At 40.3% G+C, this 17,570-nt stretch overlaps 1 protein-coding gene and 1 pseudogene across 2 annotated transcripts in view; one reads left to right on the forward strand and one right to left on the reverse strand.

The window, feature by feature from the left end:
• ZSWIM5 (zinc finger, SWIM-type containing 5) overlaps window positions 1-17,570 on the reverse strand; it is a 66,991-nt gene that overhangs the window by 25,424 nt on the left and 23,997 nt on the right. The window contains exons 4-10 of one of the 2 annotated variants that reach the window (XM_008581919.1): window positions 13,821-14,000; window positions 10,169-10,345; window positions 6,460-6,606; window positions 5,816-5,953; window positions 4,272-4,532; window positions 3,935-4,070; window positions 2,776-2,933 (exon numbers count right to left, since the gene is read on the reverse strand). In XM_008581919.1, the coding sequence (XP_008580141.1) occupies window positions 2,776-2,933; window positions 3,935-4,070; window positions 4,272-4,532; window positions 5,816-5,953; window positions 6,460-6,606; window positions 10,169-10,345; window positions 13,821-14,000 (1,197 nt within the window). Of the gene's footprint in view, window positions 1-2,775; window positions 2,934-3,934; window positions 4,071-4,271; window positions 4,557-5,815; window positions 5,954-6,459; window positions 6,607-10,168; window positions 10,346-13,820; window positions 14,001-17,570 lie in introns of both variants that reach the window. The other variant, XM_008581920.1, reaches the window with a different exon arrangement.
• Window positions 8,712-9,272, forward strand: LOC103598009 (annotated as a pseudogene).

The following is a 17,570-nucleotide window of genomic DNA, read 5'->3' on the forward strand; positions in this document are numbered from 1 at the left end:
GGGGCGGTAGGGGGGACCCGCCCCCGCGGCGGGCGCGCCGCCGCACTTCCCAAGCGGCGCACTGTAGCAGTGCGCCACCGGGCCGGCCCCTAATTTTGGTAATTTTTATCTTTCATCTTTTTCTTGATCAGTCTAGGCAGAGATTTCAATTTTATCGATCTCAAGGAACTAGCTTTTGGGTTCACTGATTTTTCTCTACTGTTTTTCTATTTCATTGATATCTGCTCTGATCTTTATTATTTATCTTCTGCTTACTTTGTTTTTTTTTTTTTTTTTTTTTTTTTAACTGGCCGGTAACGGGATCGCAACCCTCAGTGTTGCGCCCGTACTGGGGACCAGCAACGGGATCACAACCCTCGGTGTTGCACCCACACCACGCTCAGCCAGTAAGCGGGAACTGGTCTCCACATGGGATCCAAACCCTCGGCGGGAGCGCCGCCATGCTCCCAAGCGGCGCACTCTCCAGTGCGCCACTGGGCCAGCCCTCTTCTGCTTACTTTGAATTTCATCTATTTTTCTTTCTTTTTTTTTTGGTCTTTTTTCGTGTCTGGCAACGGATCGCAACCCTCAGTGTCGCACCCGCACCTCGCTCAGCCAGTGAGCGGGAACCGGTCTGTATGTGGGATCTGAACCCTCAGCGGGAGCGCCACCGCGCTCCCAAGCGGCGCACTGTAGCAGTGCGCTACTGGGCCGGCCCTGAATTTCATCTGTTTTTCTTTTTCTGATTACTTAAGGTGGAATCTGAGATCACTAATTTGAAATCTTTCTTCTTTTCAAAACAGGAATGTAGTGCTAAACGTTTTCTTCTAAGTAAAGTTTTAGCTTTACTCCACAAATTTTGATATGTGGTGCTTTCATTTTCATTCATTTTGAAACATTTTCTAACTTTCTTATGATTTTTTTCCATTGGCCTGTGAGTCACATAGAAGTGTGGTGTTTAATTTCCAAAAATTTGGGGGATTTCCCTGGTATGTTTTTATTACTGATTTTTAATAATATTGTGGTTGTCTGAAAAAGTTTTTATTTCATCTTTGTTTTTGAAAGACATTTTCACTGGCATAGATTTCTAGGTTGACAGTTTTCTTTTTTTCAAGTATTTTAAAGATTCTTCTCCACTCTCTTCTGGCTTACGTTGTTTCTAATGAGAACTCTACTCTCAAACTTGACTTTCCTCTTTTGTCTGTAATGTATCTTTTTTACTCTTGTTGCTTTTAAGTAAGATTTTCACTTACATTATTGGTTTCAAGCAATTTGATTACAACGTGCTTTGGTATAGTTTTCTTCATGTTTTTTTTTTTTTTTTTGTCTTTTTGTCTTTCTTCGTGACCGGCAACGGATCGCAACCCTCAGTGTTGCGCCCGTACCGGACCGGGACCGGCAACGGGATCACAACCCTTGGTGTTGCCCCCGCTCCTCGCTCAGCCAGTGAGCGGCCGGTCTGTATGTGGGATCCGAACCCTCGGTGGGAGCGCCGCCGCACTCCCAAGCGGCGCACTGTAGCAGTGCGCCACCGGGCCGGCCCCTTCTTCATGTTTTTTTTTTTTTTTGTCTTTTTGTCTTTCTTCGTGACCGGCAACGGATCGCAACCCTCAGTGTTGCGCCCGTACCGGACCGGGACCGGCAACGGGATCACAACCCTTGGTGTTGCCCCCGCTCCTCGCTCAGCCAGTGAGCGGCCGGTCTGTATGTGGGATCCGAACCCTCGGTGGGAGCGCCGCCGCACTCCCAAGCGGCGCACTGTAGCAGTGCGCCACCGGGCCGGCCCCTTCTTCATGTTTTTTCCACTTGAGGTTCCTTGAGTTCCTTGGATCTGCAGTCATCCTCCTTATCCTGCTTGGAATCTGATACACCATTCCAGGCTACCAGTACTCTCCACTCTCCAAATGGATGTTTATTATCAAAAGTATTGATTTCTGCCAATAAGGCTGGTGAAAAGTGTTATCTCAGGGTAATTTTAATTTGTATTTCTCAAGTGAGACCAGGCATTCTAATTGTTTAAAAGTCACTTGTATCTCCTTTTCTGTGAACTGTCTGATCATATCCTTTGTTCAATTTTTGTATTGATTTGTTCATCATTTTTATATTGACTTGTCTGTATCTTATACCTTTTCTGCAAAGAGCATGCATTTTTTTGGCAATAAGAAGATATAACATAAAATTATTGTTAATAAAAAGGTGCTTCAAAGACCCATGTAGAATTTCCTGGTACAAAATACTCAGAGTCCGTGATAGCTAGTATTTTATGATAGCTCCTCTTATAGGGGTTTGTTTTTACTTCTTTTTGTGGTGAAATCTACAGAGCTAAGATAGTATGTGAGCTTAAAGGCCTGACAGTTACTCTGGACTGCCTATATTTTGACCAGGGCACTGGAAAAATCACACACTGTCATATCTGTAAGGAGTTTTACAGCTCTATCTTAGCCATCACTTCATTAGATCTTCCACTGGCCCTGGGAGACTGATAGATTCTGAAAATGAGGCTTAGAAAAGTGAAGTGACTTTATCATATGGAAGGTCAGATTTACAAGTTAGCTTAAAGATCATTTAATTCTACATACTCAGGGTCCTACAATTAGTAACTAAGGCAAAGGTTTTGGCTTGGACCCAGGTAGTTTTTCTAGTGGCAGCAATCTGAGTGAGAATCCTTATCACTTTAAATGGTCAAGGAAGAACAAACTTCTTCTCTTCTTCAGAGACTACAGGCCAAGCCTTTAACAGGCCATGTCTGGGCAGGCACAGTGCGGATGCTGGAGCCTAAGGTCTATCTATGCTCACCTTTGGCAGCAGTCAGCATGGTGGAGGCCAGTTCACACTGCTGTGATTCCAAGTGTCCAAGCGTAAACCAGCGAGGATAACGGCTGGGCACCACAGACACCATATGGTGAGGGTGGGAGGTGTCGCCTGCAGTAGCTGAGTTTTCTAGAACAGGTAACCTAGAAGACCCAGGAAGATATCAGCCACCATCCAGACCCTGACCATTTTGAGCCACCTTAGAGAAACTTGCTCTTTGCTGGGGAGGAAAGGATTAACTTAAGAGCTTTCAAGGTTTTAAAACCTATGGTACCATATTCTATGTAAGGTGAGGGCCTGGGCACTTGCAGACCTCAAAATGAATAGACCTCACTGCATATTAATTTGAAAGGCAGTGCAAGAGCCATGGGGTTATTTTAAAAAGTATACAAAATACATGCCAAGGAATTTCCTGTTTTAGCTGAGGAGTTCTCTTAGCCTTATGGTCTAAAATTCTAAAAATTAAAATTCTTCTTTTCTCCAGTCTGCTGCATCCCAGAGATCCACCACATCCCAGAGGTCCACCTGCCTAAACCAAGGATCCTAATCTATTTTTTTTTTTTTTTTTTTTTTGGGGGGGGGTGCTGACCAGTACAGGGAACCGAACCTCTTACCTTGGTATTACAAGGCTGTGCTCTAACCACTGAGCTAACTAGCCAGTACTCCTATTATAGTTTGGAAACAACATGTCTATAGCTCATTGTTTTCCATCTTAGGGTTTACTTACCTTTACTTATAGCTCATTGTTTTCCATCTTAGGGTTTACTTACCTTTACTTCTCCCAGATACCTCTGGGGACCTATATTTGGAGACCATGACTCAGTTAATCTTTGGAAGGGCTCCTCAGGCTACCCTAATTGGCCACAGAACAGGGAGACTCAGATCTTGGGTGCTCCATGTCTATTTGTATCTCAGGGGCTTCTTCAGACAATCTGCTACAAGTGTAGCCAGGGAGCCAAGTGAGTCACCAATAACGAATCTCAGATAGCAATCCTAGATCATATAATATCTGAGTAATTTTAAGGCAGGCTTGGTGGCAGGTCCAATAGAATAGACAAAGAGGGAAAAAGAGGAAAGTGGGATAAGCAAAGAAAAAGAGCATTGGAGACTTCTGCTGAGACTGGGCTGGGAAAGGGCTACCCACCTCATGGCACGTAAGGCTAATTTATAGGACAGGTCTGGATCATGAGGTAGCAGAGCTGAAAACAAATACTTGGCAAATGTATGCATGGGAACACTTTCTCGGTGAATGACTTCTCCCAGACCACTGAAGGGGCCTCCTGCAGGAAGAAGAAAAGTGAGCCAGTTACTTATCTGTATGCTTCCATTTGCCAACCTGGACTTGATCCCATGCTTGTTTGCTAGCCATGGGAACCTTCACTATAATATCATACATCTTCCTGTACCTGTGCTTTGTTGGAGAAGGGGAACCAAGGGTCACAGGCCAAAGTCACTGTGATAACAGCCCTTTTCCTACTTACCTTCCAGCAGTAAGATGCATTGTTTCTTCAGTGTTTGTACTAGCTCATCATCCAGCTGAAGCTCCTGGAGTTGGTTCAGGAGCTGCTCCTCATTACGGCACACCTTGTCCTGTGCATAGAGGCCTTCGGGCATCACCCTCTGTTGACCCATGCCCATCAGAGCAACTTCTAGGGCCAAAGACAGGTAGGACTCACTGCTGTTTGGGAAGCCTGCAGCCACAGGTACATGCTGGTACATGGGGGGTCTGCTTTCATTCATATCTGAAGGCAAGAGGGCACCAGATTCTTTAGGTCAAGCCTGGAGGATTCCTCTGTTCCTCTTTTTCTCCCACTTTGGGATACAGCTTAGTTAACTACTACAGGGAAGCCAAGTCAGAACCCATGAGCAGTAAGGAAAATATAGTAAAAAAAGGTTACACAGAACTACAAAGGTTCCTTCCTCCCTCCTAAAATATGAATTGTGTAGGCCAGTTGGGGAAGTATAAAATCTTATACTTATTTTTTGCTAGCACATTATGTAATGCCATAATTGTCTGTTTTTGTGTCTGTCTCTTTCACTAGAGTGTGAGCCCCTTAAAGTGATGAGACTATCTTGTTGCTCTAGGTATCTCCAGGGCCTGGCATAGTAACCTGCACCTCAGGTTTTCAGGATGTACATGTCTCTGTGCAGCTGAAACAAACCAAAGATGATGATTCCCTTTGCAGGGAATCAGAGGGAAGATAAGGGCAGCCCTCCCTTGGCTTGGGGCCACCCTTTGTATCTCTACCCAGAGAAATCTGCATTCATCCAGTTAAACTCTTACTTTTATAACACTTGCAACTTCTATGTTATTATTATTTTATGTGCTCCACCACTAGGTTCACTATTTCAGAAAGACAGCACAGGTTTAAAAGTCAGAGTCTTGGTTTCTTTTCTCCTTCATCCATCTGATCAGTATTTATGGAAGACTATTAAATGATAGGTAATGCACTAAATGCAAGGATCACAAAGATAAGTAAGTCATAGTTTCTTATTTTAAGTAGCTGACAGTCTAGTAAAAGGTACATTACGACAAACTGTAATGCAGTGTGCTAAATACTAAAGTATATGTATGTACACAATATAGTGATGGCATAAAGGAAAGAAGAATCAATTCAGTCTCTATTTAGTCCGGCGATTTTGAAATTCTATTAAATTATTCCCCTCTACTTTTAATTTTTAAAATTGGTACAAAACCATCATGAGGAAGAAAGTCTGAAGGAAACCAGAGAGTAGTATGTAATTGCAAGAGATATACACACTCTTGATGGTAATTCCCTCCCACTTTCAGACTGCTCTGAAGTTCTGGCCTCTGACTTCTGAAATTCCTCCAGCCCTTCTTATTCCTTTTGGATCACACTCTTTAGGCATTCACATAGGGAAAGAGATGAAGCCCGAGGAAACCTCAAGGGTGGCCTGGTTTGAAAAAGACAGAAAAAAAGGCTGCAAGAGGGGCAGAACAGAGTCTGGCAGGGAGGAGAGAGCTGCCAAAGGCAGTCCTGGCTTGCCTCAGGCTGACCCCTACCTGACACTTCCAGATAGCCATCATTGTTCAGGCGGCAGGCCTCAGTCAAAGTGAGAAATAGGCAGCCAATGGGATCCAGGGGGTGGCCTACCCAGCCCTCCAGGTTTGTGATGGTTGTGGTTCCTCTCTGCAACAGTTCTGGAAACAAGCAGGTCAAAGTTTGAAAGAGTGATAGAGAGACATTGCTCTCTGTCCCTGTCTGGGTCTCTTTAGCAGTCTCTTTCAGACCTTAACCCTGAGATTCTAAGAAAAACTTCCTTTATTGTCTTGCCTTGGGTTTACAAGATAGGCTACAAGCTCAACAGCCAAGCTGTAAGGTCATTTGGTCTGCATTTAGGTTGCCTGCTGGTAGTGCATACATGGATATAGTTTCAGTTTAAAAAGGGTCTTCTCATACCAGATCTTAGTGGGCCTTCCAACAGCCCTGCAAGGGAGGCTCATAGGCACTATTATTCCCATTTTATAGATGAGAAAACTGAGATTGAGAGAAAGTGAGGCATTTCCATACAGCAGGTGGAATGATAGAATTCCCTGGTCTCTGACACACACTGATACATAATGAAAATTAAGTTGCGACTTATATCCCCTGAGTATCCTCATCAGCTTTACACCTAAGGGGATTAGATGTCTCCTAATCACTATACCTTTCTTCTGATGCTTGTAGATTTCCAGCTGCCGCTGCTGCTGCAACCTCAGAGTATTAATAACGGCCACCGTGAGCCTGAGGGCCTCTTTTGGATAGCCGTGGGAACGCAGGGCATCAACCCGAGCACAGGCTGTGGGTACGTGCTCTACCAGATAAGAAGAAAATGTTTTGGTTGAGTGAAAATTTCAAATCAGGAAAATTCATGTTTGACAAAGAGAGTCTGTCTTCAATCCAGTTCTTCAAATTCAACCTGACATCTACCAGAAATTGTGTTTTTATTTTTAAGGATATAAAAAGTTGAGTAAGTCACAGATGCTACCTTGAAAGAGCTACCTTGTAGCTTTAGCATGGTGGTATGGTGTACAAAGGAATAAGGATAATAAAATGTAGTACCTCTCTTTGAACATGTACTATGGGAACTCAGTGGAGTTACCAACTAGCTGTCTAAAGGGAAAAGCCTCATTCACTTATTAATTCTACATTTCCTGAAAACCTATTATATGCTAGAAATTATGCTGGGGAAAGGAAGTACAATGATGAATAAGAAATGGTCAATGCCCTCAAGAGCTCACAATGATACATAAATAGATAATTATAAAACAGTTAAAAAGTGACATAATGGAAATATATACAGAGACAAAATATTTGAGTTGTGCTTTGACGGACAAGCACTATTTTAAATAGGCAGATAAACAGAGAAATGCATTCCTGGCAAAGGGGGGATATAAATATAAGTAAAAGCATTAAAAGTATTTGATATAGAATCTTCGGAGTATGGCAAATAGCTCCATGTGCCAGAGTTAGGTTACATGGCTGGAGATAGCCTGGAAAAGTAGAGTCTAGTAGACTATAAAGACCTCTGAATGCCATTCTAAGGAGTTTGGATTTACCTTAGGAATAATGGAAGACTACCAAAGGCTTATAAACAGGCAAGGAATTACAACAAGCTTTATGATTTATTTTGTGATTTCTTTTAAAGATAACATTAAAAATTATAGAAATAATTGCAAAAATTTTAAAATACAGATAAACAAAATATGAGGGTACTTCAAAGAGTTCATGGAAAAATAGGATTTAAAAGAAAATACAAATCTTTCCATGAACTTTTTTTTTTTCTTTTTTAAAAGATGACCAGTAAAGGGATCTTAACCCTTGACTTGGTGTTGTCAGCACCGCACTCTCCCAGGTGAGTCACGGGCTGGCCCTTATCCAGGCTTTTAAATTAAATTTTTACTTAAAATGGGATTATATTATAATTATTGTTTTATAACTGGTTTTTCAACCTAATACCACATTATATTCTCCATGTCACTAAATATACTTCTATAACATTAAAAATGAGTACATATCATTCTACTAAATATGTGTATGTCCAGTGAGTTAATCAATCTCCTATTGTTGGACATTTAGAATGTTTCCAATTTTTCCTATCTGTACATTATTTATATCCATGCTGTAATGAACCTCCTAGCTTTATGCATATCCTTAATTAATCATGGCTCAAGATAAATTCCTAGATGTAGAACTCCTGGATCAAATGGTATGAATGTATTTTAAAGGCTTTTAATAAGTGTTGCAGAAATACCCTTCACAAAGACTGTAAGCATTTACACTCCTACCTGTACTATATGAGAGTATCATCTCCACACAACCTCTCCCACACCAGAAACTAATAATCTTTATTTTAAAAATCGTTGACCATTTGATTATCAAAAAATGGAAACTCAGGATTGTTTTAATTTGCATCTCTGTTTATTAATGAAGTGAACATTTTTTCATATGCTTGTTAGATTTATGTTTTAGAAGTGTCAGATCAGAGAAGAGGAAAGATGATCAGAGAGAACTTCAGGTGGTGATCTACAGTGAGTTAAGCCAGGGCTTTCAAGAGAGAGACAGGCACATATCCAGATTCAGCAAGATCTTGAGAAAGACAAAAAAATGGGATGAGGGATGGATGTAGGGAATTGGAAGAAAACAATGAAAATGTATGTCACTGTTGAAAGACTCAGAAAATAAATATTTTAAAAAAGAATGTCTAGACTAAAATCAAAATGGCTGCCCCGAGGAAGCCTGCACTGCGTAGCTAGCAAGGGTTGGGGAACAAGCTTCTGCAGTTAATGGGGAGGCAGATTCTAGGAAGATCCATTGCCAGGACCGACACCCCCACGAGCCGCACAGGTTCCAGTTACAGCCATCCATTGCCGTAACTTTTGAACTATATTTGGAAAAATACTGGCCAGGAGAAAAAACATGATAAAATTTTTGCTCATGGTGAATAAACAAGGGCAGACCTGACTTTCTAAGTACTATGAACATGTGGAGATTAATAGGCATGCACTTCTGGAAACAGAAGTCATAAAGAGCTGTTTCTCTCGATCCAATGAACAATGCTCTTTCATTGAATATAAAGATTTTAAGCTGATATATCGACAGTATGTACCTCTCTTCATTGTGGTGGAGTTAATGACACCGAGAATGAGATGGCTATTTATGAATTCATCCATAACTTTGTGAAAGTTTTAGATGAGTACTTCAGCTGAGTGACTGAATTAGATATAATGTTTAATTTGGATAAAGTACACATCATTTTTGGATGAGATGGTCTTAAACGGCTGCATTGTGGAAACTAACCAGGCAAGAATTCTTGCCCCTCTACTAATTCTTGATAAGATGTCAGAGAGCTGAATGGAAGGCTCTGCCAAACAACATCAATTTATAGGAAATGCTAACACCATGGAATACGTCCCAACATCTACAGCCCAAAAGAATCTGGAAGACCACACATTGCAAAATAGGATGTCCTTCCAAAGACATAAGTAGGTATTTTCCACAGTTCCCAAATGGAAAACAAAACTGTATTTTAAAATATGTACAAAGAAACATTTTCTCTAAACTGAGACAAGTTTTATTTTCTAACTGTATGAAAATTTTTCCCACTTCTTTAAATTCTGTTGAGTACCTAAGGAACCCTTTTTGGTCTCTGCTGCCTTTTGCAAATTACACTGAAGAATAGCAGGATGGTGGGAGGAAAGTATGGCAGTTCTCTACAAGCCAATAAAATTTTTAAGTTGACTTAAACACACACCCACCCACACACAAAAAAAAGAATGTCTATTTTTTATGAGTATCCTGTGATAAAATCAAGAACAGACCAATTGAGGGAAAGCCAGGAACCTATTTTAGAGAGTTTAAACTCACAATGGAATAGCTCTATCCTGTTATGATGAAGGAAGGTAGAAAGTGGGAAGGAGGAAAAGAAGCCAGTTTGGTGACAAATGCAGATTGTGTCCTAGTTACTAGCACAGGGTAATTTAAATTTCAAACTTAGTGCTTTTTTAGCAAAACATATAATTCCAGAGTAGAATATAATGTTGCTCAGGAACCCTTGACTAAGAGAGACTGTGAAGTGATGTCTAATTGCTTTGTAAGTACTCTGTGTGATGCATTAACTACTTCCCCTTCCCAAAGCTTAGGGGACAGGATACAAATTCCTATTTGAGGTTACTGTATCTCAGTTGAGTACATATGCAGATGGCTTAGGCTTCACATAAATATCCTGAGTCCCTAGTAAAGGCCCCAAAACATCTGTATGAAGACCATCAAATTGTGGTTGGATTTGCTGGTACCTATGCACATGGCTCATGTGGGCCTGGTATGAGAAGAGATTGGGCTCTGAAGTTCTTAGAGTAGAGGAGAGCTAGACTTACCAAGCCACAGTGGCTGGCCTTGGGAATTAAAGAGCAGTCTCTCGCTTTCTCGCTGGCAGGCAGGAGCTATATATAAATCACTTCTGATTATTCGCTGTAGGTGGCTGTCCTGCCAATGTAATTCACGGCCCTCAACGGCTCTGGTGAACACTGTTCGTCTTGGTCTGGATAAGGAATCTGGGGAAAGAAAAACATGCAACAGTACAATGATGGGTAATCTGAAGTTCTAACCACCCCTGGGTCTTCTTCAGGGTGGAAGCTTGGCCCAATGAATAGTATGTGGGCAGTGAGAGCAGCCACTCTGCTCTCTGTCTGGGTGTTTGTTGTATTGCCTCCTTTTTGGATAAGCCTTTAGTGTGTCTGTGCCCTCTATGGGAAGAACCTTTCCTACAGAGATCTATAGCTGCTTTCTTCCTTCTACAGAAGGCCAGTTTCTCCTGGGACCGAGAGCCACATGAAAGAGAGGTGGGACAGTGATGTTCAGCTGTTCAATCATGGGGATACAAACTGCTTCTGTAGAAGTCAAAGGTAGAGAGAAACAGCTAGGTAATTTTCCTGGCCAATCTGTAACTTGTTTCATTTACAGCATGGCCCTTATCAGACTGAGGACTTCCATGAAATTCATATTAAAAGCTGAAAAAGAGCTGAAGCCCTGTATGTTCTGGTGCTTTTATTACATAGATATTGGCAGGCTTACAGTCTGGTTCCCCAATAAGAAAAAATCGATGCTGACAAAAGACTGACTGACTTGTCTCACTGGAGACTTACCATGCTATCTCTCTTCAGGAGAAGGGCTGCAGGGAAACCAAACTGCAGAAAAAGTAGGCTCAATTCTTAAGGTCCTCCTTATGTAGGAGGACCAAATGGAAGTTATACTATCATAGACTGTGGACTTAGGGGGACCTGCAGGAACTGAGAGGCAAGTCTTAGAGATAATAAAGAGAAAAGCATTCCAGGCAGAAGAAATAGCAAGTACTAAGTCCTGAGGTAGGAATATATTTGGAGTGTTTGAGGACAGCAAGGACACCAGTGTAGTTAGAATGGAACAAGCAAGCAGGAGAATCATAGGAGATGAGGTAGGAGACATACTGGGGAACCAGATCATGGAGGGCCTTGTAGGCCATGAGTGAAAGATGATTTTTGCTTTTTGAGTAAGATGAGAAGCCACTGGAGGGCTTTGAGCTGTGAAGGGATATCATAGATCTTGCATTTTAAAAGGATAACTCTGGCAGCACTACTGATGACAGATTATAAGGTAGAAGGGCGGAAGCAGGAGGAGCACTTAGGTGTCCATTAGAATAATTTGTGAGAGATGATGGTAGCAGGCCAGAGTAATAAGCAGTGGAGATGATGAGATGTAGTTGGATTCTGAATATATTCTGAAGGTAAAGGCAACAGGATTTGCTTATGGATTAGAGCCGGGGTGAGAGAGAAAGAGAAGAATCAAGAATGATTCCAAGGTTTTTAAGACAGAGTTGCCATATATGGATATAGGGAAGATTGCAAGGAGGGGCAGGTTTGGGTGGGGCTTGAGAGATAAGAAATCCTACTGAGATGCCTTTCAATTTATAAGTAGAGATATCAAAATGGTAGTTGAATATACAAGTCTGGAGTTGAGAGGAAAGGTCTGGGCAAGATATATACATTTAGGAGTTGTTAGTATATAGATGATTATTAAAACAATGCAATCACAAAATATAAAAAGAGAAGTCTGAGAGGTCTGATGACTGAGCCCTGTGTACTACAGTACTTAGGTTGGGAATTGGGGAAGACAGTAAAGGAGACTTAGAAGGAAAGGCCAATGAAGTATGGAAAACCAAGAGAAAGTGGTGTCTTGGAAATCAAAAATGACAGAGATGTTTAAAGGAGAGAATCATCAATGTGTCAAATATTGCCAACAGGTCAAGTAAAAATGAGGTCCAGGGAAAATGAGGCTATCAAGAGACCAAAAAAGTGGTAAGATGAAAATTTCTAGTGCATCAAAGAATTACTGGAATTGGGGTACTAAAGAAAATAAGCTAGAAAAATTAGTGGTGGTCACTGGAGATGCCTGAAATTGAGATTATGAAGAGGATGTAGTTATTGGTAAGACAAGGTTTATGATATGACTTTGGAATTGGGTAAATTATGGTAGAAGATGAGACTGTTGGAAAAGAGGAGGTCCAAGAATTGAGATGCCAGGGTACTGGTAGGGTCCCTATGTGGCTACTGAATCACTGAGAATTATGACAGGAGTAATGATAGAGAGCAGTGTTAATAAGCCAGTAGCTAAAAATCTTCCAAGAATGAGGAGGACTGACCCCAAGGTCTACAGATGACCAAAACCAGGAGGGTGGGAGACAGTATAGTTTGATGGCATAAACTTTAAAGCTGGCGGTATTTTATGAAGGTGGGAAGGACAATGATGTAGAAATGACAATGAAGAATAAGCAGGATGCCTATTGCTCCTCCAGCCCCAATGGTAAACGGATATGAGAGAGAGATAATCACAAGTTGAGAATACTGGAGGAGAAACAACATCTTCAAAGAACAACCAGTAACAATGAAGAACCACTACTTTACCACAAGGAAAAAACTGTCAGACTGGACATATGTGTTTGTATGAATTTGACCCTCTCCAGTATGTCCAAAGCCAATCCAAAAAGGATGGCTTCCTATGTTGTGGAGGCTAGGTAAGTGCCAGGAAAGGGTAGCTTAAAGAAGTAGCAAAATTGTAGCCTTTTCACCTCTCATTACCTTAGTTGTCTTAAATGCACTGACAATTAATTATGGTATGATAGAAGAAGACCAAGCAAAAACATAGTTTAAGTGATTTCCTCTTTGAGATTAAAATTTCAATAGAGTTACCACTTAATATAAAAGGGACCAACTATAAAATCAGTGTCTGATAAAAATCTCGTACCAATAAAGGCTCTCAATAGACTAGAAAACAATCAGTTGCCAGGTGGCTTGGGCCTGGCTCTATGTTGGGCCGGGCCTATGGCCACTCATTAAAAAAAACCCCAAAATAAATAAATAAATAAAACAGTTGCCAATATTAAATAGCCTGGGTTAGACAGACTAAAACTGATGTGAATGCTGATGCCAAGTAATGTCTGTAGGCCATTGGGCTCAAAAGGTGGAGGGTACAGTATCACTGTACTGGATTTGTCTTAAAATGGGGCAGGAATCCTAGCAGTAACTTAGGAGGATCACCCCACCTGGCTATCTGCTATACAAAAATTTGAGCAAAACAGAGAACAGTAAGAAAGGCCATAGTCAGGACACTTTTTAAAACTGCTTTTTGTAGGCCTTGTGTTCCTCCGTTAAGGTAGGTTTTCTCAGGTAAAACCAGCCCCAACTGAGGTCAAGATCCATTAGACATAAGAAGCTGATGGGTACAGAGGAGTCATGCAGAGGGCTCTAGGACTTTATGCTGGGCGCTGTAAGGACACTCTAGATGTGGAAAAGGACAGCATCTCCAATGTCAAAGATAAAATCTTGCCCTTATTTAAGGTTTGACATTTCAAGGTGAACAAAAAGACAGGCTTTTCTTATTTAGGATGGCAATTCTGACAGCCAAAAGACTGTCCAGCCACCATTATTCTAGAGCTTTACCCTTCCACCTTTTGAAGCTCCAGGCACTAAAAGCCTAAAAAGATACTCGACTCACCTGGGCTCTGATTGGCATTCTGGGGAAGTGCATTGGTGATGTTGGGCAGCTCATGCCCATAGTTCCCATCCTCTAGGGGACAGATATCCAGGTCACTCCATTTTTGCAGTTGCTGCAGCCAACAGGATTTTTCCTCCAGTTTGCAGTGTGGATTTAAAATTATGCACACCCATAAAGCCCCTGGAAAATAAAGCAACCCACATTCTTGATATCTTTCCTTTGATGTATGTGTAAGCTTTAACGTTTCAGTTTCATTTTTGGTTGGTAGAGAAATTTTCCAAAGCATTAGCTTTTCTCAATATAAAAAATATTTTGGTAAGATTTTTCAGAACTTATTTTTCCTTCTCAAAGCTTCTTCAAAGTAAGGTGACTATCTTGATAACTGGATCTATGTGCCTATGATGATGAACAAGACAGATTTAGGCTTGAATTCTGAGCTCAAATTTATACTATAACAAATATTTATTGAAAGCCTTCTATGTTCAAGGCCCTGTACTGGTGACTAAGACTCTATTCCTACATTTGAGGAGCTGCCTAGTGGGTGAGACAGATAAATAAACATATTGCCATTTGGAAATGATACATGTTAAGATAAAAAGATATGTTCAGGGTATAATAGCAGCATAGAGGAAGGGCATTTACTACAGAGACAGGGTTGGAAGGAAGGTGCTCAGAAAAGGTTTTATTTTTTGGCTAGTTGGGCTTCCTAAGCTTCAAATTGCTTAACTGTAAAACCTAGATCATGAGAAAAATGTATCTACCTTCTAGGGATATTGTGAGAATTAAATGAGATAACATTTGTAGGTCTACCATATTACCTGGCACATAGTAAATCTCAGTATTTACTTTTTCCAAGGAAAATGATTTATTTGGTTTTGAATTTTGAAACTGCTCATCAACTTATAAGGCCTTAAAACCATTACAGTTGTCCCTCAGTGTCTAGGGGATTGGTTCCAGGACCCCCTGTGGATACCAGAATCTGTGGATGCTCAAGTCCCTTATATAAAATGGTGTAGTATTTGCATATAACCTATGCACATTCTCCCATATATTTTAAATCATCTGCTGATTACTTGTAATAGTTAATACAATGTAAATGCTATGTAAATAGTTGTTATACTATATTTTTTAAATTTTGTATTTTTTTATTATTATACTGTTATTTTTTGAATACTTTCAATTTGCAGTTCATTGAATCTGTGGATGCAGAACTTGTGGATACTAAGGGCCAACTATACTCTATTGGATTTTCTCTGTTCCTGTAGTAGAGCATCACATATTCCACATAATCAATAAGTACTGTCTCTTTGACCACATCACCCTCCTTTTCAAGCAAACTCGTTTCTTCTTTTCAAGGCTGGCTATGTGACTGAGCCAGAAAATGTCTCAATCTCAAGTGAGCAATAAACCTGGCTGCAGTGCCTCTTCATTTAAATATCCTTTGGGATGGAGCTATATCCATGGATGAAGGTATATTCAGACACTATTTCAAAGCCTCTTAAAGTCAAATAGGAATGTTTTAAAAGGCCATCTTAACCTCAATTTCAGATAATAACTGAAGATGAAAGTTCATTTCTATTGGTTTAATTCAATTTTAGAAATATACCATGAAAAAAACTATACCATGTAATAATTACAATAATGGCTCTTAGGGGGATTATAGTATTAGTAATATTTATTTTACAGTTTAAGAAGTGCTTTTCATCCATACTGAGGGAAAGAATTTTCATATTTTTAAAGTAAAAATGAGGACCAAAAAAGAGGCCATTAAATTTGGCAACTAGAAGGACTCTGGTAACCAAAGGAATGACAAAATCAATAGGATAATAGAAATGGAGAACAGATTTAGTGAGTGTAAAGAAACTTAAGAGGTAAAGAAACAGGTGCTAACTCTAGTAATGTAGGAGTTCCTATTTCCTAGGCATTTCGATATTAAGAAGGGGATCCCTAGAAAGTGAGTACAATTACTTTCACCTGTAAGTTAAAAAAATGAGTTTTTTGTCTTATTAATAAGGTCTTTATGAATTTGTTTCAACAGCACTTAAGAGACTGTCACATCTCTAAGAAAGAGACAAACCAAAAAGTTCTGTAATTGCCTGCATATAACAGAACTCAAGGGACTGTGTTACTAGTATCCAAAAGCATATTTTCCTGCAACTTAAAAATGTTTCAAAAACTCTAAAGAAAGGTAGCTACTATGGTAGTTAAAATGTTACATAATTATTATATGTTAAATATAATAATACAATAATAATAGCTATCATTTATTTTTTATTGGCTAGGCATTATATTAAGCACTTTATATACATTATCTCATTAAGTCCTCCAACTCTGGGTCAATAGGTCTTGGTTTGGATGTAGAAGGTAGAAAACCGGAACAAAGGATGATACTTAGATTTCTTCTTGGTGACTACTGTAAATGGGCTTACTTTCTTGATTTCTCTTTCTGTTAGTTCATTATTGGAGAATATAAAAGGAACTGATTTGGGGGTATTGATTTTGTATCCTGCAACATTACTAAAATTATTAACTAGCTCTAAGAGTTTTCTGATAGAGTCTTTAGGTTTTTCTATATATAGGATCATGTCATCTGCAAATAGAGACACTTTGATTTCGTCTTTTTCAATCTGGATGCCCTTTATTTCTTTCTCTTGCCTGATTGCTCTGGCTAGTACCTACAGTACTATGTTAAATAGGAGTGGTGAGAGTGAGCATCCTTGTCTTGTTCCTGTTCTTAAGGGAAAAGCTTTCAGTTTTTCCCCATTCAGGATATTAGTGGTAGGCTTATCACAGATGGATTTTACTGTGTTGAGATACTTTCCTTCTATATCTAATTGCTGAATTTCTTCTTGAGCAACTAGATACATTTTGATGCTATATACTGAGATGGGGACAACAAAGGGAAAAATCATTCTGGCAGAAAAAGTAAGAGTTCTGTGATGGTCATATTAAATTTGAGATGTTTCTTAGAAGTGGTGGCTGGACACAAGCTGAAGCTCGTGGTCAGGCTAGAGACATGAATTTGTGACTTACCTGCATCTGGATGGTATTTAAAGCCATGGGACTGAATATAATCACTTAGGTAGAGAATAAAGACAGGGAAAGTAGGTGCTGCCAAGTACTCAATATTTCGAAGGGCTGAGGAAAGGGAGAGGAGCCTGCAAAGGAGACTAAGAAAAAGTAGCCAGGAACACAGGAGGGAAACCAGGAGGGTGTGTGGTTATCAAAACCAAGAGAAAAATAAGTTTCAAGGAGAGTATGGGCTGGCCAGTTAGCTCACTTGGTAGAGCACAGTGCTGATAACACCATGGTCAAGAGGAGGAGGAGGGAGAGAAGAACAGTAGTAATATGGTCAACTTTATTGAAAACTGCTAAGAGGTCAAGTAAGATGGAAACTGAGAAGTGACCATTGTACCTAGCAATATGGAAGCCACTGGAGATTTTCACAAGAGCTACTTCAGTAGAGTGGCAACAATGAGCAATGGAAACCCTACTGGAGTGGGCTCAGGGGAGAATGGAGGTGAATAAATGGAAATAGTGACTGTAGAAAACTTTTTTGAGAACTGTTGCTTCAAAAAGAAGAAGAAAAATGGGGTAATAGTCAGAAGGGACAGTTGGAACATCAAAGGAACTTTTTTAAAAATTTGAGACTGAAGATATGAGAGCATATTTGTATGCTGATGGGAATGATCCAGGAGAGAGAGAGAGGGGTGGGGAGAGAGAGGGGGAGAGAGAGAGAGAGGGAGGGGG

Source organism: Galeopterus variegatus, unplaced genomic scaffold, assembly GCF_000696425.1.
Source record: "Galeopterus variegatus unplaced genomic scaffold, G_variegatus-3.0.2 Scaffold2488, whole genome shotgun sequence".
NCBI classification, from domain to species: Eukaryota; Metazoa; Chordata; class Mammalia; order Dermoptera; family Cynocephalidae; genus Galeopterus; species Galeopterus variegatus.